General features: G+C 51.1%; 1 protein-coding gene across 2 annotated transcripts in view; it reads left to right on the top strand.

The window, feature by feature from the left end:
- The window catches only part of RXRA (retinoid X receptor alpha), a 102,218-nt gene extending 91,602 nt beyond the window's left edge, over positions 1 to 10,616 (top strand). Inside the window, exons 10-11 of one of the 2 annotated variants that reach the window (XM_079323893.1) lie at positions 1,641 to 1,912; positions 10,604 to 10,616. In XM_079323893.1, coding sequence (XP_079180019.1) covers positions 1,641 to 1,788 — 148 coding nt within the window. In that variant the 3' untranslated portion in view covers positions 1,789 to 1,912; positions 10,604 to 10,616. Of the gene's footprint in view, positions 1 to 1,640; positions 1,913 to 10,603 lie in introns of those variants that run through there. The other variant, XM_079323894.1, reaches the window with a different exon arrangement.
- Positions 10,617 to 25,213: the final 14,597 nt, after the last annotated feature.

The following is a 25,213-nucleotide window of genomic DNA, read 5'->3' as shown; positions in this document are numbered from 1 at the left end:
TTCCCCAGGGGCTCTGGGATTTAATCTCTCCCTGACCTTGGGCTGGGAACCTTTTTGTGTGATGTTCACCCCCTCCCTTGGAGGTTCTGCACGCTCAGGGGTGTCCTGGGAGCTGTGCCCAGGTCCTGCTGCCCTCCCTGCATCCCTCAGAGGGGAACCCACGGGCTGGCAGCTGGGCTTGCACAGGAGCTCCCCAAAATTCCCCAAAAACTGGGCATCCTCATGGTGTCATCACAGCTGGGACTGCAAACAAGTTCTGCCTGTGGTTGAGCTCCATGCTGTGGGATTTCTGGAATTCTGGAAGAACTCCCACCTTCTCACCTCCAAACCCCCACCCAGCAGCAATTTGGGAGCACCCTGTGAACAACAAAAGGGGAATTTTTCTGCAGAGAGAGGAATTCCCAGGGAGGGCTGGGTGCCTGTGTGACACCCAGCAGCCAGGGCTGGTTATCTCACAGTTAAACACATCCCAGGGCTGGAGCCATCATCTGGTTTGCTTTAAAATGAAACTTCCTGAATGGGATGGTAGAACTGATTTGTTTTTCCTGGCCTTGCTCCCACTGTTCTCGCCAGCTCAGCAGAAAAAAAAAAAAAAATTAAATTAAATAAGAGAGAGGGAATTGTGTGTGCATGTAGAATATCTGTGTGCATGTTTCTGTGTGTTTTCTGCAAGGTCCTGCCTCTCCAGCTGTGCAGGAGCAAAGAAATTTTGGACAGTAAATGAATATGATTTATTTATGCAGAATTAATATGATTTATTCATTTGATGCAGAAGCTGATTTATTGTTTACTTTTAATTTTAGTTATACATTTTTAAATTATTGTTATGCATTATTTGATTGGTGCCTTTATTTTCTTGATGTGTCTTGCCCAAGCTTTGCAGGTTAAGATGATTGGTTGCAGTTTAGAGCATCATCTGAGTTTTTTAATCTTGGTATTTTATTTTTTTAGGGGTTTTTCTCTTTTAATTTAGCACAATTTCTGTTTTAGTCGTTTTGAAGAGTTGCAGAAAGTTTGATAGAAAAATGCCAAAAAACGGTTCATCTAGTGCACTTTTTATAAACAGTAGTTTAAACTAAGAAATATGTAGAAAAACAGGTAAATATGTATAAAACCAGGTAAATATATATAAAAACAGGTAAATATGTAGGAAAAGAGCTGAATATATAGAAAAAAACAGGTAAATATGTATTAAAAAAGGTAAATATATATACAAACAGGTAAATATGTGTAAAACCAGGTAAATATGTATAAAAACAGTTAAATATGTATAAAAACAGGTAAATATGTAGGAAAAGAGCTGAATATATAGAAAAAAACAGGTAAATATGTAGGAAAAAGGTAAATATGTAGAAAAAACAGGTAAATATGTATAAAACCAGGTAAATATATATGTAAATATGTATAAAACCAGGTAAATATATATATAAATATATATAAAACCAGGTAAATATGTCTAAAAGCAGGTAAGTATAATTTGGCTGGAGCTCATGGTGCAGATTGTGACCCGGGCTGCTCTGATGGGTTTCCCCAGTGCAGCCCCATAGCCGGGGCTGTGGCTGACCCCGGCTTTGGGGGGTTTGTGGGGTGGCAGGGCTGCACCCAGGGGTGTCTGACCTCACCCTTCCTGTGTGGCCCAGGTTTGCCAAGCTCCTGCTTCGCCTCCCAGCCCTGCGGTCCATCGGCCTGAAATGCCTGGAGCATCTTTTCTTCTTCAAGCTAATAGGCGACACGCCCATCGACACCTTCTTGATGGAAATGCTGGAAGCGCCGCACCAAATGACTTAAAAAGAGAACTCTGCTGGGTCAGTCCCTCGCCCCGGGGGGGGGGATTTTTTTTTTTTTCTCTGCTTTCCTCGTCCCTCCCTGCTCCCCCCAGCGCTGGAGGCATCGTTTGCTGCGGGGGACCCCCCGTCCATCCCGATCCTGTGTCCCCCCCCTGTGTTTGCTGTCACTGCTGCGTCTCCAGAGCTGCTGCCCCTGTGCTACTTGTAGGGAAGTGGGAGCGGAGAGAGCTTTGCCAACCCTCCCCCCCAGCCGTGCCATGAGGTTTGGGATGAGCCACCAACCTTCCCCAGCCCTCCCCTGGGGACAAGGACGGTGCCAGCCCTTGGGGCACTGGGGTTTGGACGAGCCCAGGGGAGTGGTTGGACTCTGCTGGATTGCAGCTGGGCTATTTTCAGAGGATGGAGTTGTTTTTTTTGGTTTTTTTTTTTTTTTTTTTGGAAAAAGAGAAGAAGAAGACAAAAAAAAAAAAAAAAGGAAAAAATTCTATTTTTGGTTTCTAACTATTCTTAGTAGTCTGGGTAGTTACTTGGTGGAGGGAGAGGCTGTGCCCTGTGGAATCACAGAGTATTCTCCTTCCACTTCAGAGCAGAGGATTTGGGATTGAGCTGAACCCCCCCAAAAACTGGGCACAGGAAAAGCCACCCCAAAGTGCCCCTGTGGACATGAGCCAGCTGCAGCACTTGCTTTAAGGCTGCCAGAGCCTCCCCATGGCCCTTCCCCAGCTCCTGGGGGCTTGCTGCCCTCAGCACAGCATCCCAGAATATCCCAGTATATCCCAGTGTGACCCCACTCCAAGGTTTCGGCTCACCCAGGAGCTGCTCCTGTTCTTTCAGCCCTGCAAAACACTGCAAGGCACTAATTAGTGGGAGTGCTTGGCCTGGCTGGTTAATTACAGCTGTTAATTAGTGGTGGAGCAAGCACAGGGCTCCCCCTGCCCTGGATCTCCCCCGTGGGGTGGGGGTGGGAGGGCCTGGCTGGGTGGGGGATGTGGCAGCACCATTCCTGTCCCCTCTGGGGTTCTGAGAGCACCAAAAGCACCTTTTGCACAACCCTTCCCTCGAGTCTTGGTGTGACCTGGGGGGCTGGACAGGATTTTAGGGGTTAGGGACACAGGGATGGAGTGCGTGACCAGAGTCAGCAAGGGGACAATCCCCCTTCACCTCCCCATCTCACCCTCTTCAGGTGTCTCCAGTAACCCCCCAAAAACATGAATTGGAGAGAAAACAAAGCAGAGAGAAGGGAGAGGGGTGTTGGGGAGGGTGTTCCCTCCTTGGCAGGATGGACACACTGTGCTGGGAGCTGAGTGCCTGTGCCCAAAGGCTTCCCCACCATGTCCTCTGTGAAATCCCAAAATTCCTCGTTGCTCCCCATGGTTGAAAACTGCTTTGCTCCTGGATGGAGCAGCACCCACCACCACCCTCCCACCTCTCTTTCCCCATTTCCACCCTCCTGTTGTCATCCCAGCTGGCAGCTGCAGTGCCCAGCTCCATCCCCTGCAGCTCCAGAACCAAAACCCCTGAGGATTTCAGGTGTGAGTCCCCCTGGGGCTGCCTGAAGTGGCCAATCAGCAGAGGCAGGCACAGCCTTGGCTCTGTTTCCCCAGCAGCCTGCAAGCCGCCGAAAATATTATTAAACAGCTTCACCCTGCAAGAATTTGCCAAGAAAAGGAGGCAGGAGGAATGAAATCTGGCAAGGGTGCCAGGAAACACGAGCAGGCTGTTCTGGCAGCAGGAGGCTGGCACAGCCCCAGGGAGGTGGCAGATCCAGAGCCCCCAGCCCCAGCCTGGCTCTCCCAGCAGGAGGGAGCCTGGGATGTGCTGGCACAGAGGAAAAGCTTTGGGGAAGTTGGTGGATGTTGCACTAGGATAAAGCTGCTGGTTTCTGGTGGGTGGAGACACTTATGGGAAGGGGCTCTTGGGTGCTGTGGTGGCTGCAGGGTGGCACAGTGGGAGATCCCATCCCATCCCATCCCATCCCATCCCATCCCATCCCATCCCATCCCATCCCGTCCCGTCCCGTCCCGTCCCGTCCCGTCCCGTCCCGTCCCGTCCCATCTCATCCCATCCCATCCCATCCCATCCCATCCCGTCCCATCTCATCCCATCCTGTCCCATTCTAATTTTATCCCATCTCATTTCATCTCATCCCTTTTCATTCTATCAGGTTCCATCATCTTCCATCCCCTTTAGCTGTCCCCATCCCATCCCATCCCAAAGCCACAGGGGAGGCTCTGCAGACCCCAAACTCCCAGTCAGGATCACCCCTGTGCCTCAGTTTCCCTGCTGGAGCAGCACAGCCTCAATCCATGCCTGTGCTGCAGAGATTTTTGTCCTGGGATTTCATTTTTCAGCTGCTGGAAGAAAATTTGGATTCCCAGAGCCCAGCCCAGCCCCTCCATCCTCATCCCAGCCCTTCCCTGGGCAGGAGCAGCTTTTGTGTGTCCAGAGCAGCCTTAAAACCAGCTTTGCATGAGTTGGATTTTTCCCTTTGTGTTCTTTTCACTTTGGGCTTTTTGTTGTTGTCATCCTGACAGGGCTGAGAGTGCCAGGTGAGCTCAGGTGGCTGCAGGGAAGCAAAAGTCACATTCTTGATGTGGATTTAACTCAGTACTCCTGCAAAAATCTGCTTTGATTTGGGTGATCTATGATGCTTCAATTCCTTTTTGTTGGTGGGACAATCTTTAATTTTCTAAAGATAGCACAAACATCAACCTTTCAGCACCCCCATCCCAACCTCATCCAGCACATCCCAAACCCCAAATCCTGAGTTTCCCTGGGCACTGGCAATACCCAGGAGGGGCTTTAGGGGAATGTTGGGCTGCTGATGCCCCCAAAAAAATAAAAATCCAAGTGTGGAGAGCTGTGCTGTGCCCATCAGAGGGCTGGCCCATGGGTGTGTGTGTCCATGTATGTACTGTAGATATCAACACTGTATAATACCCACTCACTATACACATAGAGAACTGTAGCAATTACAGACTTTTCCTGGCTTTTTTGTGGTTTAAGTCGATTTTTTTCCTGTTTTTTTTTTTGTTGTTAATTTGTTTGGTTTTTTTTCCCTTCTCCTTGCTTTTTTTCCCCCCCTTGTTTTGTTCCCATTGTATCTGAATCCCTTTCCAAATTGGCAAATGCCAAATCTGGATTTTTATTCCTCGAGACAAAGGAACTGCATCTATTTTAAGATGCCTTTTTGTTTTTCTTCTTTTTGTTTTGTTTCTCTTCTATTTGTTTCCCTTCTTTTGCTTTTCTTCTTTTCTTTTGTTTTTCTTTTTTTTTTTTTCTTTCTTTCTTTTAAGCAGGTGGTTTGGAGTAAAAGAATAGCTTTAGCAATTCCCAATACTTAGTGATGGATGCCTTGGCTATGGGATACATAGATTAAAAAAAAAAAAAAAGACGTTAAAATTTAGAATGACAAAAAAAAAAAAAAAGAGAAAAGATAAGGAAAAAAAAATATCTAAAGCATCAATAAAGTTAAAATCTATTTTTGTACAAATGTAATTTTATCCCTTACTGTATCCTCAGATATTTTCTTTCCTGGATTGTTTTGTTTCTTCTACAGAGATTGTTATAAACTCTCTCTATTTTTTCTCTCTTTCTCTCTGTAAGTTCAGCCACAGGGATCTGGAGAAGAGGGAGAAACTTCTGACCATGTTTTAAAGGCTTTATATGAAATCTCTTTTGAAATAATTTTTTTGAATGAACTTTTTATTTTTTTTTTTTGTTTGTTTTTTTTCCCCCCAACTTCCAAAATCTTTTTTTTTTTGGGATGGGAGAGGGGTGGGAGGGAGGGGGAGGGCAGGTCTGGGGGTGTCTTTTGTCACGTATCTCTGGCGTTCCTGCAGGTCTGTTTTACTGTGAAATCACTACCATATATTATTATTATTCACTTCAAAAACAACAGAAAAGGTTAAAAAAAAAAAAACAGAAAAGGTTAAAAAAAAAAAGAAAGAACTACTGCTGGAAACGCCAGTGTTTTGAGAACAATTGTATTAGAATTGTGGAAAAAAAAAAGAAAAGAGAAGAAAAAAAAGAGAAAAAGAAAAAAGGAAAAAAAAAAAAAAAAAAAAAAAATATATGAGCATTTTAAAATATAACCCAGTCCAAGCCCTCGTTTGTTCTTGTTGGTGTGTTTGGAGTTAATCATGGGGGGCTGTGCCCGTGACAGGGCTTTATTTATTTATATGTTTATTCAATGCTTGGTTCCTGCTGTGTTTTCTTCTTTTGGGGGGGGGCACTCCCAGCCCCCCAAACCTGGGGAAGGGCTCTGCTGGCCACTGATTTATTTTATTTTATTATTTATTTACTTATTTATTATTTTTATTTATTTATTTATTTGTTCGTTCGTTCATTCAGTGCTTGGTTCCTGATTTATTTTATTTATTTTATTTTTATTTATTTATTTATTTATTTATTTCTTTATTCAGTGCTTGGTTCCTGCTGTGTTTTCTTCTTTTGGGGGGGGGGGGGCACTCCCAGCCCCCCAAACCTGGGGAAGGACTCTGCTGGCCACTTATTATTTATTATTTTTTTATTTATTACTTTTATTTGCTTATTTAATTTATTTAATTTTATTTATTTATTTAATTAATTGTTTGTTTATTTATTCAATGCTTGGTTCCTGCTGTGTTTTTTCCTTTGGGGGGCACTCCCAGCCCCCCAAACCTGGGGAAGGGCTCTGCTCTCCCTCTGCTCCATCCAGGGAGGATGAGGAGGAGGAGGAGGAGGAGGAGGGGGAGGGGGAGGGGGCGGTTTGAACCTTGGCCAATCCTTTGCTGATTTTCCAGCGATCTCAGCGCCCTGTTTTGACTCTGCTCCCGATTCCTTGACACCAGCAGACGATTGTAACGCAATCAAACCTCTCAGCTCGGGGCTTTTGTTGTGTCTCTGGGATTCACCCTTGCCCTGGGCGAGCTCTGCTTTATCTCCTGAAATCCTGAGCTTTGCAGAGCTGGGGACAGCCCAGTTCTCCCAGTAAAATGCCATTTTCTGTGCCCGGGTGGGAGATGCAGGGCTGGGGATGCAGGGCTGGGGATGCAGGGCTGGGGATGCTGGGCTGGGGATGCAGGGCTGGGGATGAAGGGCTGGGGATGCAGGGCTGGGGATGAAGGGCTGGGGATGCAGGGCTGGGGATGCAGGGCTGGGGATGAAGGGCTGGGGATGCAGGGCTGGGGATGCTGGGCTGGGGATGCAGGGCTGGGGATGCAGGGCTGGGGATGCAGGGCTGGGGATGCTGGGCTGGGGATGCAGGGCTGGGGATGCAGGGCTGGGGATGCTGAGCTGGGGATGCTGAGCTGGGGATGCAGGGCTGGGGATGCAGGGCTGGGGATGAAGGGCTGGGGATGCAGGGCTGGGGATGCAGGGCTGGGGATGCTGGGCTGGGGATGATGGGCTGGGGATGATGGGCTGGGGATGCTGAGCTGGGGATGCAGGGCTGGGGATGCTGAGCTGGGGATGCTGAGCTGGGGATGCTGGGCTGGGGATGCTGAGCTGGGGATGCAGGGCTGGGGATGCAGGGCTGGGGATGCAGGGCTGGGGATGCAGGGCTGGGGATGCTGAGCTGGGGATGCTGAGCTGGGGATGAAGGGCTGGGGATGCAGGGCTGGGGATGCTGAGCTGGGGATGCAGGGCTGGGGATGCAGGGCTGGGGATGCTGAGCTGGGGATGCTGAGCTGGGGATGAAGGGCTGGGGATGCAGGGCTGGGGATGCAGGGCTGGGGATGCTGAGCTGGGGATGCAGGGCTGGGGATGATGGGCTGGGGATGCTGAGCTGGGGATGCAGGGCTGGAGATGCAGGGCTGGGGATGCAGGGCTGGGGATGCAGGGCTGGGGATGCTGAGCTGGGGATGCTGAGCTGGGGATGAAGGGCTGGGGATGCTGAGCTGGGGATGCTGGGCTGGGGATGCAGGGCTGGGGATGCAGGGCTGGGGATGCTGAGCTGGGGATGCAGGGCTGGGGATGATGGGCTGGGGATGCTGAGCTGGGGATGCAGGGCTGGAGATGCAGGGCTGGGGATGAAGGGCTGGGGATGCTGAGCTGGGGATGCTGAGCTGGGGATGCAGGGCTGGGGATGCAGGGCTGGAGATGCAGGGCTGGGGATGCAGGGCTGGGGATGCTGGGCTGGGGATGCTGAGCTGGGGATGCAGGGCTGGGGATGCAGGGCTGGGGATGAAGGGCTGGGGATGCTGAGCTGGGGATGCAGGGCTGGGGATGCAGGGCTGGGGATGAAGGGCTGGGGATGCTGAGCTGGGGATGCAGGGCTGGGGATGCAGGGCTGGGGATGCAGGGCTCACCCTTGGGGTGACATTGCTGGATTTCTGAGCTGTGACAGACGGGGTGTGGTGTCAGCAGAGGGTTTGAAACCCTTAAAGAAGCGCTGTGAGCCCGACCCTCGGGCTCTCCAAACAAACCAGACACATCAGCTCTGTCCCTGGTGATTTGTCACTCCCTAATTGCCCGAGAAAAGCAGGTTGGTTTTCTCCTCCTGACCTCTCTCAAGGAGCCTTTTCACCCGGGGTCGGGGTCACAGGGGCGCCTTGGGGTTCTGCAGAGCATTTCCAGTGACATTTCCATTTCCACTGGAGCAAAGAGCAGAGAGCAAAGTGCAGAGAGCAGAGAGTAGAGAGCAAAGAGCAAAGAGAGCAAAGTGCAGAGAGTAAAGAGTAGAGAGAAGAGCAGAGAGCAAAGTGCAAAGAGCAAAGAGCAAAGTGCAGAGAGCAAAGAGCAAAGTGCAGAGAGTAAAGAGTAGATAGAAGAGCAAAGAGCAAAGAGCAGAAAGCAGAGAGTAGAGAGCAAAGTGCAAAGAGCAGAGAGCAAAGTGCAGAGAGCAAAGAGCAGAGAGCAAAGACTAAAGAGCAGAGAGCAAAGAGCAGAGAGCAGAGACTAAAGAGCAGAGAGCAAAGTGCTGCTGCCATCTCCCGTCCGCTGAGAGCCCTGCCCAGGATCCCCCTCCCCTAAATGGAATCCCACTCCCCTTTCCTGAGATCCAATTCATTTTCCTGGGATCCTTCTCCCTTTCCCAGATCCCACTCCCCTGCCCATTCCTTCTCCCCTTACCCAACTCCTGTTCCCCTGCCCAGAGCAGCCCTGGGGATGGGATGAAACAATCTGTACGGAAAAAGAAATAATAATACAAAAATTGTGGGGTTTTTTTTTGGCAGCTTTTAAGTTTTTTTCTTGTTTGTTTATTCCCTTTTGCCCTCACCCTGCGAGGCTGAGAATATGAGGAGGTGAAGCTCTGCCTCTCACTCCTCAGTGCCCCAAATCAGGTCTGTCTGAGCAGTTTTCTGCCCCTAAAAGATGCTTTGCTCTCAATCACTTCCATCCCCTTCCCTCCTCTTTGCCCTGGCCCTGGAATTCCTGTCCTGACCCTAAAATTCCTGTCCTGACTCTGAACTTTCCTGCTGAGGTGAGTTGCACAGACCAGCAGCCCAAACATTGAATCCCAACACATTTGGACTCATTTTCCCTTCAGGTGATGCTCTTGCCTGCTCTTCCCTCCCAGCCTGACCAAGGGTTAAAAATTAAATTTAAATCCTCATTTAAAGCATCACCTAAACCCAGGCTCCTTCATTTCCAGAGAGCCCCAGATCCCAAAGCAGGGGCGAGAAATATCAGCCACAAAAATTTTGCTTCTCCCTGCCTTACAACACTGGCAGTGAAACCTTGTTTGGCTTTGGAGGCAACATTTTCCATCCTGGGCTCCAGCACTGCTCAATTGCTCTAAGCCCACATCTTGTTTTTCTTCTGACAGAGTGAGGTATGAGTCTTGGCTCGCTGAGCCTCTGCTAAATGAAAAGATGCTTTTAAAGCTCATTCACTCAACACTCACCCCAAAACCCAAGAGGAGGGTCAGATGGAAATTTGCTGAAGTTATCAGCCAGACTTTCTGCTGGATTCCTTTTGTGTTGAGTATTAAGCTGAAGGGCATTAAATGAAGGCACAAGTATTTGCTGGAGTGTTGGTAAAGGTAGAAAAGCCTGATGATTAAAGCAGCCAAGACATTGAATTTATTTTCCTGTGAAAACCTCGTGTTTGAGTCATTGTGACTCCTGAGGACTCAGCTCTCAGGATTCATGTTGTCTGGATCTTTTAATTTATCACATAAAAGCCTCCTGCTTTTCAGAAGAGCAGCCCCATCCTTGTGTGAGTTCACTGGAGTGAGCTGAGGGATGGAGGGGGAATTTCCTGGCTCAAAGCTGCAGGCTGGGAAGGGTTGGACTCAAACTTCTGTTCCAGCCTGGGTGATTCTGGGTGATTCTGGGAATCTCTGAGGCTGCTCCTGCTTTGCTGCTGGTGAGTTTTGCAGGCTGGAGTCTCTTCTTGGGGCTCCCAGCTCCTTCCTCTCCATCCAGGGGCTGCTTCCCTCATCCTGCTGGTGCTGGGAGAGGGATTGCCATTCCTGCCCCATCCCAACCCATTTTTCCCATCCTTGTTCCTCTATCAGGGCATGTTCTGACAGCCAGAGGTTTCCAGAGGTGGGGGAGGATGAGGAGCTCCAACCCTTCTCCATCCCTGCCCCATCCCTGTTCTACCCATGCCCCATCCCTGCTTGGTCCCTGTCCCAGTCCTTCTCCAAGCACTGCCTGATTCCTGCTCCATCCTGTTCCAGCCTTGCTCCATCCCTTCTCCATCCCTCTCCCATCCCTGCTCCATCCCTGCTTGGTTCCTGTCCCATCCATGGCTCATCTCTGCCCATCCCTGTTTCATTCCTGTCCCATTTTTATTCCATTCCTATTCCATCCCTGCCCCATCCCAGTCCCATCCATGCCCCATCCCTGTTTCATCCCAGTCCCATCCCAGTCCCATCCCTGTTCCCTGTCCATCCCAGGCTCTCCAGGTGACAGGGAGGTGGCAGGCCCAGGGTGGGAGGCAGTTCCTGGGTCTCCATCCCCCTCTGACTCCCCTCCCAGCCCGAGCAGACTCCTCAGGTTCCTGTTTCCTAATCCTGAAACTGGATCCTCCTGTCAGGATGAGAAAAGCTTGCTCTGGCCTGTCTGCTCCTGCTCCAGGATTGTTTCTCTCCTTTTGGCAAAGAACTGAATTTCCTGCTGTCTGCAGGGTGGGGGTGGGTCCCCAAACCCCCCTGGATTAACCCTTGCCTGTAAGGCTCTGGTCTTTATGTGCTGATACATTTCCTTCTTTCTTTTAGTGTCACCTGCTTTTCTTTCTGTGCCACCTTCCTCTGCTGGAAATTCCTCCTCTCTGCCTTCCCAAGCTCTCTGCTTGGCCCCTTTGGAAAAGGATCATTGACAGGAGATTCCTTCCAGCCCAAAAAGTGCTCCCTGTGAGTTTCAAAGCCACAAGAGCTCAGCTCAGCCAGTTTTAACTCTGGCCTGACACAGCCCCACATCCCCAAACACAAATCAGATTTTCTGGTGACAGCAGAGACACTTGGGGGCCAATTTGTGGCAGTGAAAAGAACAACCCCAGGAAATATTCTCCAACTCCATGTACATCCAGCCAGCTGTGGGTCCACTGGGGTCTGATATGGGATGCTCCAGAGAAGAACCATTTGTAGTGGGGTAAATCAGAGGGTGAATTAGGGCTGGCTGCCCAGGGCATCCTCCCTCTGGGATTTAGGATTCCCCTTGCTCACTACAGCCCATCCCATCACCCCTGCAGGATCCTGGATGCTCCCTGAGCCTGCAGACCAGGCTGGCAGCAGACACAATTTGTGGCTGGCTATTTGCTGTTGTCACTCCAACCATTCCACCTGACGAGGCAATAAAGATGAAAGCCAATAATAAGCAGCCAGCCATCACTGGAGGGGGGGAGGAAGGCTGTAATTTACTGTGCCAGGGCTGCAGGGAGTCCATCTGAGGCTGGGTTATTGACAGCAAGTCTATCTGGGTTTGTTTCTTATGGTACTTACGTGAGCCCCGAGCACTTGAGGGTGACATTTTTAAAATCTAAAAATATATAGCTGGTAGCAAACTTCCAGCAGCATGGAAGGGAGGGGGAGGATTTATGCCCAGAACATTGTGAACTTTAAGGGAAAGTGTGTTTGTGGGAAAGGTTTTGAAGGGGTTGAAGGAGAGGGGGAAGCTCCAGACTCCGGGGGTGTCACTGGGGGTGTTGGGTTTTGCTGATTTTATCCAGGGAAAAATCTCATCTCTTCCCAGGGATGTAAATCAGGAATGCTGCTGGAGGCTGGGAAGGTACAGACAGATCAGGTGTTTTTGTGCTGCCCCAGGCTGGCACCCCTAGAGCAGCCCCCAGGGAGAGCCTGGCTGGGGGCTGTGCCCCCCGAGGGTCATTCCAGCTGGGAGCTGGTCCTGGGCTGATCCTGCTCTGTGTTTTTTTATTCTGGAGCATTTCTGGGCCAGGCCAGCTCCAGGCTGAGGGCAAACCTGGCTGTGGTGGGAGCTGTGTCTCCTCTGATGTGCTCAGGGCTGCCCCACAGCTCTGTGTAAATAAGGGATTTAACCTCAAAGCAAGAGGATTTGGATTCTTATTTCTTTTTTTTTGCCCAAAACAAGCTGTAGCTGTGCTGAAAACATCCCTGGGACTACAAGGACTTGACCCTGCAAATCTGGGGACCCTCATGGTGAAGAGATGTCACCAATTCCCTCCTGAGGAGATTCAATCCATCCTTCCCTTCCAGCATTATTCCTGTGGGGGAGGGAGGAGGTGGATTCAGGAAACACAAAGAATGAGTAATCTCTGTCCTGCCCCTGCCAAGGGAGCAGAACCAGCCCCACGAGCATCCCTGCTGCTTGTGGGAGCTCTGGGGTGTCAGCAGGGTTATGATTTATGGCAATCAATCCTTCAACCTTATTTATAGCAGCAGCCCCACATGGGATTTCACACATGAAGATTGCCTTGTTCTGCGACCTCCCTCCTGCCAAAATCATCCCTGGGCCTCCCAACCTTCCTGCAGGCTTTTGTTTTGTCTCTGCCCTGCCCATGTGGGGAATTGCCATTCCTGCCCCATCCCAACCCACTTTTCCCATCCTTGTTCCTCTATCAGGGCATGTTCTGACAGCCAGAGGTTTCCAGAGGTGGAGGAGGGTGAGGATTGCTGTGGGCAGGCACAGGGCTCTCCTTCCTTGGGAGAGTGTGGCTGTATTTTCTTGATTAAAAATGAGATTTTCACCTCTGTGAAATATTCTTCTGGACTATTCAAAATATTTTCCTGCTTGCCAACTGTTGTTGTCAGGGTTCTTTCCCATCCTGCTCGTCCTGCTGCTCGTGGGTGTCTCAGTGTCCTCTGGTCCATCCAGGCTGTCCCTGTTTTCCAGGACCTTGGCACATCTGGGAAACTCTCTTTTCCTCCGGGAACTTTGAAAACTTTGAGTCAGGCACAACACTGAAATGTCAGAAAACATACAGCAAATAAAATGAGCAGATAGGAATGAACCCCTGATCCCGTGACAGAAGAAATGAGTGGGGGTCTCAGGGACTGTAATTAAGTTTTGCCTCTGATTAACTGGGAATGGGCACCTTGGAAACCCTTCTCCCTGTCAGAATAAATGGTGGCAGAGAGGGAAAGTGTTGCAGAATCTGTTCAAAGCTGAACCTGCTGCTGGTGCTGGGGTCAGCTGTGATGGATGGAGCCCTGGGACCCGCTGCCTGTAAGAGCCACATCACTTACCTTGGAAATGCAAACCTTATGGAGAGGGAATCAATAATTTCTGGAGCCTGGCTGGTGCTGACACACGGCCCTGAGCCTGCAGGAAAGGAACTCTTTGTTAATCTTCCTCCAGAGGCACGAACAGCTCCTAGAAAAAGCTTCTGAAGTCAGTAACTAATTACAGGCTCCAGTCTGTCACCCCGACAGCTCTGGGGGAGCAGGGGCTGTGCTGCTGCAGGATGATGGACGAGCCTGCACCAGCTCCTGCCTTGCCTCTGAAAGAGGAAGAATTAATGGGCAAATAAATTACAAATCAATTATTAAACCTTAGCGGCGTGCAGGGCCCTGGTATCAAATATACATTTCTAATTAACTCAACAACTCTTGGCTAATGGGGGCTGGATGCTGCCTGCTGCTAGAAATGGGGATTTTTGGCACGTGCTCTAAATTGAGTATTTTATGTCTCCCTTCAGTGAGGCCACGAGCCTGTAAAGATCCTTTTAATGCACACACAGCACTGAGAGACCCCAGAGCTTCATGCTGGGACTCAGGACAGACCAGGGCAAGCTGCAAGGTGGTGCAGAACAAATCCAGCATGTCCTGAGTGCTCTGTGTGTGCTGAGGGACCCCTTGGCTCTGGTTGAGCCCCAAATCCTCAGTGGAAAGAGAATCCAGGGCGTTTTCCTCCCCTCCCTGCTTGTCTGTCAGCACTGGGAGCTCCTGCCATGAGAATCCCCACAGCCTGGGACCTGCCTGCAGTGTCTAGACAGATCCCAGGCCAGAATTCCTTCCTGGAGCACAGAGGAAATCAAAGCACTTGGCAGATGGACTGCTGCACCCACACCCACCCCTGTCCTGGTGTCCTGCAGCTCTGGGGATGCTCCCAGAATCACTGAAAGCTGGGACAGGGCTGAGAAGCCCCTGAGGGAATTTGGCTGCCTCTGGGGTGAGGATTAGGGTGATTTTCTTGCTGGAATGGGTGGCAGGCCCCTGGGAGGAGCTGAACCTCGGGGGGATTGGGTGTCTGCACCACGGCAATGTTTCTGCAGCTCACTAATCAATTATGATTCTTAGACAAGCTCCCATATGGTGCCTTTATAAATCACTCTCTCCACTTATCAAGCCTGTCTTGTTTGCCTGACATGAGCTATAAGGAGGGTGGTTTTTAGGCTAATGTTAACTCAAGCACACAGAATGGGATTTATTTATAGAGTTTTAGAGAAGTGGTTTTTGGAGAGGCAAAATCCGGGTCCTAAGGAGAAAACCAAGAGAGTGGGAACTGAATATCTGCACAGCAAGTTGGGCTGGGGATAATGAGCTCAGTCCCAGCTCAGAGATCTGCAGGGCAGGTCTGACCCACTGTGCTCAGCTGTGGGACCCTGGGGACAGGCAGGACACCTCAGTGTGAGCAGGGGCTGAGCACAGAGCTGGGACAGTTCTGAGAGGGAACAGAGCAGAGATTTCACCTCCCAGCGTGAGCAGAGAACAGCACAAGGGCTTTGGAGGCTCAGGGGAGAGTCCCGGGGCTGTGACACGGCCATGCCCCGGGGCTGTGACACGGCCATGTCCCTTGTCCTTGTCCCGGAGCTCTTTGTCACACACCCCAGCATCTCCCGGCCCTTCCCTCGCTCTCTTGCTCCCCCCAGGGCGCTCACCCGGCTCCCGGAGCATCCCCAGCTCCTCCACTCTCTCCACACCTCGCCGACCCCAGCAGGTTTCCTCCAGCCATGAGGAAATTCCTCTTTTCCCAGACCGCCCTCCTACTCTCCTAACCCAAATTCTCAGCTCTAGAATCACTTTTCTCCTCTCATTTTTTTTCCCCAGAAGTGTAAATCCTCATTTTTCGTGCTCTAAATGATCCACATTGCTGGACCACAATGTGTGAGCACTAATCTGTGGCTCTGTCTCTTGGCTTTTTTATTTTTATTTGCATCACTTGGGATATTCCACTTTGTTTTATCGGAATACACAACCCCCCTGCACTGTTTGCAGATTGGCTTCTGCTTGAGAGCTCCAAAATTTGCCATTCCTCTCCTATTAATATGCACCCAGTTCTTTTCCACTGGTGAGATTTCACAATTCCAGCTGTGGATTTTTGCCTACAACAGCTCTAAAACTGCCCAAATTCTCTCTACTCTGCTGAGAGATTTCATTTTGCTGCCTGGTGCTGCAGAGAATCCCTCTCCCACACTTCTGCTTCCAGTATCCCTGATGCCAGGAACGTGTGTAGGGGTTCTATGTTGAATAATTTTCCTTTTTCCCATGGGAAAAATCCAACCTGAAAGGAAAATCCAGCATATCAACAGGGAACCTCCCTGGGCCTGCTGCATTCACGGGATTTGCATGATCTGAAAGGGATAAGCTTATGGAAACCAGCGTTAGGAAGCAGGATCAGAAGGCAGGGGATGGATGGACAGGTTTCTCAGGAAGTTCCCAATGACCACCCTCATTTCCTGGGGCCAACAAGCTTGTCCCAATAAAGCAGTTTGGGGGCGGGTGGGAGGAAGGCTGTGGCTGATCCTGACATCAGGATCACGAGAGGAAGGAGGATTTAAACCGGCTCTGCAGATTCAGGCTTCGGCAAGGTCAAGAAGACGGAAAAATTCCCTCAGTTCTGAGCCCTGCTCCTGCACGGGGTGGGGAAGCGGCGGCAGTGACAGCCCAGCTCGCTCCTTTGGGATTCCCTCGGGGTTTTGTGGGGATCCCGGGATGCCGCGGATCCATTCCCGGGGGGTTCGGGATTTTGGGAGCTGCGATGTCCCCGCGCTCCCACCGGATGGCGCCCGAAGCCCGCAGGCGGCTGCGTCTCCATGGCAACGCCGGCCCTGGGTACCGCCCTCGCATCCCGCATCCCGCATCCTGCATCCCTAATATCTGCTCTCATATCCTGCATCCTGCATTCTGCATCCTGTATCCCCGATCTCATATCCCGCATCCCGAATCCTGCACCCTCCATCCCCATCCCTTATCTCACATCCCATATCCTGCATCTTCATCCCATATCCCCCATCTCACATCCCACATTCCCCATCCTGCATCCCTCAACCTGGATCCCTCACCCTGGATCCCCCATCCCATATTGTGCATCCTGCATCCCCCATTCCCCATCCCATATCTCACATCCCCCATCCCACATCCCCCATCCTCCATCCCTCACCCTGGATCTCCCATCCCATACCCTGCATCCCCCATCCCATATTGTGCATCCCGCATCCCCCATTCCCCATCCCATATCTCACATCCCCCATCCTCCATCCCTCACCCTGGATCTCCCATCCCATACCCTGCATCCCCCATCCCATATTGTGCATCCCACATCCCCCATTCCCCATCCCATATCTCACATCCCCCATCCTCCATCCCTCACCCTGGATCTCCCATCCCATACCCTGCATCCCCCATCCCGCATCCCCCATCCCATATTGTGCATCCCACATCCCCCATTCCCCATCCCATATCTCACATCCCCCATCCCACATTCCCCATCTCACATCCCATATCCCAGATCTCCCATCCCATATTGTGCATCCCCCTTCCCCCATCCCACATCCCCCATCCCTTACCCTGATCTCCCATATCCCCCATCCCATGGGGTCACAGAAGGCCCTGCCTGGCTCTGGAATTTCCCCAAATGTGGCTCTGGCTGTGCCCAGGGCATTGCTGGTGCTCAGCTCCTTTCTGGGGTGTGCAGAGGCTGGGCCAGCTCTCCCTGGGGTTGGGATGGGATGAGGGTCAGAAATCCCCGTGTCCCAGCAGTCCCAAAGCCAGGCTGCCCCTCCCTGCACTCCAATCCTTTGCCTGGGAAGCTCCCACTGCCACGTGGCCTTTTCCACTCCAGCATCCTGCTCTGGGCCTCGCTTTGCCTCTCCTTCTCCTTTTTTTCCTCAGGAAACATCTGGATGCCGAGTGAGAAGCATTAAAAGGGGGGGGGAGGGGGTGGGGGAAGAAAAGAAAAGAAGAGGGAAAAAGGCAAAGGGGGAGGGGATCTTGGGAGCACCATATGATTTCACTTTCCTAAGACAACTGCAATTATGCCTTTGAGGCTTTACCAGTCACTGTAGATTCAAACCATGCTGGATGATGTCAGTGGGAAAATATGAAGGCCCTACTGGCTGCTCAAAAAAAAAAAAAAAAAGAAAAAAAAAGAGAAAAAGCTCCTTTTCTGGCATTTTATTCTCCATTCTGAATCAGAAGAAGGGTGTTGTCCAGATGGACTTTTTCTTTATTCCTTTCCTGGGCTTGCTGATCCCTTGGGAGAGGGGAAATGCCTCCTGGATCCCTCCAAAAGAGCTCCTCCTCTGTCCTGGTGCTGTCTGTGTCTGCCACGAGTCTCAAAATCCTCACAGCCAGCACTGGGAATGGATAATGGATTTCTCCCAGCTCAGACACATCCCAGGCTGGGCTCTTCTTGCTCATACTGAGCAAGGACCATTAAGTTTTGGAAACTGGTAAATAGGATGAGGAGATGTTGATCTCAGCTTAGCAACCATGAGAATTCCAGAAGAATTCCTGTGTTCAGGCAACTTCCAGCTCCCCAGTCTACCTGACACTGGAGGGTTTGGGGAGTTTTGGATGTGGTGAATCCATGGGGAGCCTGGCAGAGCCATTCCAGCTCCAGCACAGGAAGGGTTTGCCAAAAGTTGATTTCCAGACCCACTGGAAACACCAAAACACAAATGTTCCTGGAAAGCTGAAGCATCAGGGCTGCAAATGTGGACACAGGGACAGTTGTGGGTTTGAGCAAAGGCAAACACAAAAGCCTCTGGGAGGGAGGAAGGGATGTGAGGAGCACCCTTGGGATGGGGACCCGTGGAACAAGAACCCCACAGAGGAGAAGGATGAGCCCAGCAACTGTGTTTGGTCATGGTGGAAGCTCAGTGTGTTGGATTGGTGTGACCAGAAATGTGAATTCTGTCCCCATCTGCTGCAGCCGGGTGGGGCAGTGACCCTGATCTCCTGGCACATATTCTCTGCTAATGGGCCATCTTTAAACCAGCTGGGGCAATCATCTTTATTTTTCCACAGCCCATCCTCCCTCCAGGAGATATCTCCTGTTAATGGGCCATTGTTTAAAACTGGGTGTGGCAGTGACTCTTATCCCTGTGGGAGATATCTCCTGTTAATGGGCCATTGTTTAAAACTGGGTGTGGCAGTGATCTTTATCTCCTGGCACACATTATCTGCTAATGGACCATCTTTAAACCAGCTGGGGCAATCATCTTTATCTTTCCACAGCCCATCCTCCCTCCAGCAGATATCTCCTGTTCATGGCCATTGAGTCCCAGTGCATGACTGATAAAATTCCATCATCCCACTGGGAGATGCTCCACCCAGGGCAGGAGCCAAGCCTTTCCTACCCAGATAAAAACTGAGATTTTGGACACCAAGGCACCTTCTTTCCACTGGATTCCAGAGGAAAGCCAGACCTTTCCATATCATCCCTGGAGCTTCAGAGGAAACTGCACCTTCTCCAGGAGCACTGCTCCAGCTGAACCACATCTGCCACTGCAGGAGGATGCAGCACCATGGAATGGGACTGTGCCACCACCCTGACTGACTGACGGGTGTCAGCTTGGATTCTGACTCTGGCAGTGTTTGGGATTGTTCTTTGTAATACTGCATTTCTATTTTAATTTTCCTAGTAAAGAACTGTTATTCCTATTCTCCTATCTTTGCCTGAGAGCCCTTTAACTTCCAAAGTACAATAATTTGGAGGGAGGGGGTTTACATTCTCCATTTCAAAGAGAATCTTCTGCCTTTATTGGCTGACACGTGCCCTCCAAGCCAGGACAGAGTGCACTGATCTTGCAGAACCCTCAGGGGCAGGAGGAGAGGTCAGTTCAGCAGGTTACAGGACAGGACCTGTCCCTGGAGCACAACAATCCCACCCTGTTCCCCTGTCTTGTTGAGGTGACAGTGCTCTGTGAGCTCTGCATTCAATCCATGCCATCACTCCCAGCCCAGCTGTCCTGGGAATGTGTGTTTTCCCTGCCCTGACCTTTCCAAGCTGTTTACACTTCTCAGGAGTGATGTCCTGAACCCACTACAAGATTTTTCAGTGGTGACAGCAAAGAGCATCCCCTGACATGTCTGTGGAGATGCAGGTCAAGGCTTTGGACAATGCACCCCAAACACCCTGCTCAGGCTGCTCTCAGCATCCTGAGAGGTTTTGCTGGCTCTTTGCAGACCTCCAGGGAGAGGCATGAGTGCAAATTAGAATTAAAATGTTCTCCTTGAAGGGGATTCTCCCATGCAAGTATCCTTTGTGTCACACAGAGAGCACTGGAAAGTTATTTAAGGATCTGAGTGACAGCAGTTTCCATCAGGTGGGTGTTGAACAGGAGGTACCCAACCCCTCCACCCTTCCAAACCCCCACCTTTGTTTTTTGGAGTAAAATGTTATTCCTTCAGTGCTGTTCTTGCACAGAGCAAGAGGTTACAGCTCCAGCCTCCCTGTCTGGAGCCAGAACAAATCCCAAATCATGGGTGGATATGAGCAGGGGGTGAGGGCACTGCTGCTCCCCTGGCTGAGCTCCCTGAGCAGGGCTGGGAGCTGGAGGTGCCACATCCCAAGTGCTGCTTCTGAGCCTCCTCCCCATCCACTCCCTCCTGAATCTCCTCCCTCGGGGCTCAGCCCCAGCAGAGCACCCATGGGTGCCCCATATCTGAAGGTTTATGGCTCCAAAAGTGCTTTAAAGCACTGAATTCCCCTTTGAAACCCAATTAAAATGTTCTCCAGGACTCGGATTACAGCAATTAACTCATTTCCATGTCCCCAGGCACATCTTGCTCACTTGTTTGGGCAAATTTAGGAGAAGCATTTGGGTTTCTGTCTAACCCCCCGTCTCCAGCTCTGCCTTTGGTGGCTGGGAACTGAGCCTAGACATGAAATAATGAACTCAAACCCTTCCATGCATTGACCAAAGAAAACAAGCTGTCAACTAGAAATATTCCCTCTCCTCTTTTCCAGGCACTCCAAATCTCCTTCCCATCTGTAGGTGGGGAGGCAGCAGGAGGAACTCAGCATGAAATTGTCAGCGACAGCGTGTGATGCTGTTTGGAGAGCATAAATCAGTCTAGGAAATGAAAAGCACTATCTTCTCCCTCTTTCCCCCAGGTTTGCTCAGTGTTTTATCCCTCTGCAGGGATGTTAGGAAGGAGATTTTTTTGGCAGCTTAAACCCAAGTCTAACATTTGTCGTTAGGGCCTTAATTATGTTCAGTCTTCTCAGTGCTGTTTGCATTAGGCCATAATATCTCCCTCTCCTGAGCTCCACCGACTCCACTTGAGCATGAAAATGCTGCTGGAGAGGCTGAACCTCTCCAGGATTTTCAGTTTTCATTTCCTGGCTCAGCCTGGAGAGCGACAGAACCTGGGAAATTTCGCCGCCTTCCCCAGCACAGAATGTGGGACAGGGGATGATGCCCCAAGCTGGGCAGAGATTTCTGAGTGTTGAGAAGGGAATGAGGGTTTGGGCAGGGAAGGTTTGGGCTGAGGCTCCCTGCAGCAGGAGCAGAGCTCAGGGATGGGATTGATGAGATTGATACTCTCTGGGAAACAGAGAGAAACTTTGGAAATGCCTTTTAATCCTCTTTAAAGATGAAACCATGTGCTGGGGGCTCCTTTAGGCTAAAACAGGGTCAGGGCATCAAGGAATATCCTGAGTTGGAATCAGGATAACAAAGCCAACACTCCCACCCTGAGCCTCAGAACTCCATGAATTCACAGCCTTTGTGTTGTGACCATTCCCTGGGGATCCATGCAATTCAAAGAGGTGTCTCCATCCTCCAGCTGGGACAAGGCAGGAGAGGAAAGGTTTGAATTTGTCCAATATTTGCCAGAAGAGACGTTGCTCCAAGTGTCACCGGGTGAGATTGTTCAGATCTCCCCCCAAGAGGCACCTGGGTGGTGAGGGCACTGTTGAGTCACTACAGACTCTTCCACCTCCTTGTGCCTTGGCTTTGACACTTTTAGGGTTCAACTCATCCCCTCAGCCTCTTTTCCTTCCCCAAACCCAAACCAGAGCTGATCCCCTCGTTCCTGGGAGCTCTCCCTGGGACTGAGGCTGTGAATTCTCCAGCACAGCAATTAGCACCAATTTTCCCAGACAGCTGCTCCCATCTGCTCCGGGGGTTGTTTGTGTTTGTGTTGTGCAGGGAGCAGATTTTTTTTTGCTGAACTCACACGGTTCCTGCAGTTGAGTTTGTCAGAGTGAGATGAACCATTTAATTTATTTTGGTTTTTTAAATTTGTGCAAGCCCTGAGAGTTTGGTCTTCATCAGTGGCTTTCCCATCCCTGGAAGTGTTCAGGCCCAGGTTGGGTAGAGTTTGGAACAACTTAGTTTAGTGGAAAGTGGTGTTGCTCCTTCCTGAGGAGCAGGATGAACAAAAATCAGTGGAGAGGCCTCAAAGAGAAATATCCCATAAATTCAGATTTTCTGCCCAGTGAAGGGCTGGACTCTCCCATCACCTGGGATGCATTTGGGATAATGTGGGATCAGCCTTGCATGCTGAGAGCCACGAGCCTGGAGGGGCGATGGGATGGGTGGGGAGAGCCAAGAGGAGGAGAATTCCATCAAACCTGCTGGCTCCTGCATGGAATGAGCAGGGAATAAAGAGGGAATGAGCAGGGAATGAACAGGGAGTGAGCAGGGAATGAACAGGGAGTGAGCAGGGAGTGAGCAGGGAATGAGGAGGGAATGAGGAGGGAATGAGCAGGGAATGAACAGGGAATGGACAGGGAATGAGGAGGGAATGAGGAGGGAATGAACAAGGAGTGAGCAGGGAATGAACAGGGAATGAGCAGGGAATGAGGAGGGAATGGACAGGGAATGAGCAGGGAATGGACAGGGAATGGACAGGGAATGGACAGGGAATGAGCAGGGAATGAATAGGGAATGGACAGGGAATGAGCAGGGAATGAGCAGGGAATGAAGAGGGAATGAGGAGGGAATGAACAAGGAGTGAGCAGGGAATGAATGGAGCTTCTGTTGGGTGGGAAGGGCTTGGATTTCAGCAGGCAGGGAGGGAGGGAGGCTGTGCTGGAGCAGCGCCGGGAGGGGCCCTGCTTTACAAAACAAACAAACCACTGTGGCTCCTGAGCAGTCTGGAGCTGGAGAGGGGCCGGGGTGATTCACCATCACCACCTGATGTCAAACGTGTCCCTCTGCACGGGGAACTCAACCAATGGAAGCTCCAAGGCTGTTTGCCCAAAACTGTTCTGTGGCTGGTGAAACCCAGATGGGGCTGATGGTGGCCAGGGCTTGTCCCTGAGACCAGGCAGAACATTTGGTGCCACCCCAGCTCTGTGCACCCCATTGCATGTGCTGGGGGTGCTGCTGCCCCTCTGCCCAGTGCCTCCAGTCTCCTTTCTCCCACCTCCAGCAGGACTCGGGGGAAGCATCCCCAGATGTCACCTGCCTCTGCTTTGGGGCCAAACCCTGGAGTTCTCAAAGGGAGAAATGACATTCTTGTTTTTTTGGCAGCTCCATCTGACTCCCCACAAGCACTGGAGTGGCCACCACTTCCCTGTTTATGTGACCATGGCCACCCTCCCCTGTTTATGTGACCATGGCCACCCTCCCCTATTTATGTGACCATGGCCACCCTCCCCTGTTTATGTGACACCATCCCAGCTCAGTCTGTCATGATTAGAGCAAGCCTTTATTGTTTGGACTGATTTAATCTTGCCAGTTTTTCAATTGCTGATTTTTATAAACACTTTTAAGCTCTGGATGCTCTGCTTCCTCAGAATATGGCACTCACCCAGCAGAGCTAAAATCCAATCTGGACAACTCCATAATGGAGTAATGGATGGATGCAATTCCTGGTGCTGGGAGCCAGCAGCCCCCTTCTGCCCTGCTGCTCTCAGGGTCCAAACCCAGCTCCAGGCTGCTTTTCCCTGGCTCTGGCAGCAGGATCCATGTGGAAAACACTAGATGGCAGCTTGAGGCCACGTGTGAGCATCCCCTGCCCCAAGCAGGGCTGTGTGTGTGGCATGGCTGGTGGCTCCCTTGGCACTGCCAGGGCACTCTCAGGATGCTCCTGCTTTTCTCCAGCTGCAGCTTGGACTGGAAATTCTTCCAAACTCTTCCTCTGGGGCCTCTGGGTCTCAGCCAGCTTTGGCAGGAGTTGGCAAAGAGGTTTGGGAGGAGGTTTGGCAGCTCTGCAGGGAAGGGGCGACCTCGACAGTGGGTTTGCAGAAATTCAGGGGTGGCTTGAAAGGGCAGATTTTGGGAATTAGGGAGAGGATGTTTGCAACCCCTGTGCCCTTTGTCACTTCTGAGCCTCTCAACACAACCTGGAAAGACCCTCAGGGAGCAGAGCAGGTCCCACACCCCCAGAGCATCCCAAAATGCAGCCAGGCATCATCCAGCCCCCCATGAGCCATATCAGAGCCCCCCACAAACCAGGACAAACCGGGATTTCTGTCCCACAAAGGGCGACTTTTGAGGAACAGCCTCTCCTTCCTCCTTTTATGACATCTGTGCAAGCTGCAATGCCAGATTTCTGACTCTCCAGGGATCCAGCAGGCACATGAGGGGCTGATTAGAGACATTCCAGGGCTTTTTAAGGACAGGGACAGGAGGTAAGCCAGTGAGTGACCAGGGCTTTGTGCACCTACAACACATTTTGCAGCTGCTCTGTGTCTCCAAATGCTGCCAGGAGCTGTGGAAAACTGAGGAGCAAAGCAGGGAATTGGGATGCAGAAACCTGGGCTTCAGGTCAGTGGTGAGAGTAAATATCCCTGCAGCTTTTTGATTTTTGGGGCAAAACATCACCAAAAAGAGGAGGTGGGAGGTGTGGGGTGCTGGGTCTCAGCTCGGAGTGGAATTTGCTGCAAACCCTCCTGGAGAGGGGTTGGATCTGAGGTTTTTCTCTTTTTTTTTTTTCTCTTTGCTCTTGGGATTTTGACTTTGAAGAGCAGCCAGGGGTTGGGACGTGGCTTTTCCAGGCTGATTGTGCAGCTTGGAGATGTTTCACAGCCATGCAGCCGTGGCTGAACTCCTGAACTCCCCCAGGCTTCCAGAGCTGCAGCCCAGCCCTGGGCTGGCCCTGCCTCCTGTCCTTGGGGACACTGGGGACGTGGCTCCTCAGGGGTGGCTTTTTCACCCGTGAAAGGGCTTGGACATCACAATTTCAGTTGCCAAGAGTTGAGGGAGGCCACCAACAATGGGATATTATCCAAATAGCCAACAGTGATGGCAAAACCTGTGTTCAGCCTGAGCACACAGAGCAGCTGATGTCCAGGTAATATTTAGTGCAAGATGCCCAGGGAAAAAGGGAAATCCACTGGTGTTGCAAAGGCTGTTTGAGCTCTGGAGAGGGGCTGTGATGAGGACTTGCAGCTGTGGGGGATTTAGGGTGGAAGAGACCTTAAAAATCTTCTAATGAGCAGGGACACTTTCCAACCTTCCACTAGACCAGGTTGCTCAAAATCCCATCCAGCACGGCTTTGAACACTCCCAGGGATGGGACAGTCCCTCCAGGGCTCTTGCCCAGGATCTGGGAGCTCTGCAGGTGCTCAGGTCCCTGTGGGGTTCTGGGGTGTCTGTCAGGAGCTGCCATGGCCGTGTGTCAGCAGAAGGGAATGTTCTTCTCCAGCATTTTCGAGGCAGCCTGGAAGTCAGGCTGCAGATCTCATGAGTCACCTCCCCTGCACATGTGGGCTCCAGCACAGCCAAGATCCATCCCAGTGCCAACAGCAACACGGTGTCTCCTAGCAATGGGAGCAACCCCACCACAATAAACCAGTGGGACCAGTGCCCCGACAGCAAACCTGCATCCACTCAGCCTCCCTGATGAGCATTTTCCAGCTCTGTCCTGCAGGGAAAGCAGAGGGAAGTCATTTGTG

The sequence above is a fragment of the Erithacus rubecula genome (assembly GCF_903797595.1).
Source record: "Erithacus rubecula genome assembly, chromosome: 21".
NCBI classification, from domain to species: Eukaryota; Metazoa; Chordata; class Aves; order Passeriformes; family Muscicapidae; genus Erithacus; species Erithacus rubecula.
This window is presented reverse-complemented; position numbering and strand designations above follow the sequence as displayed.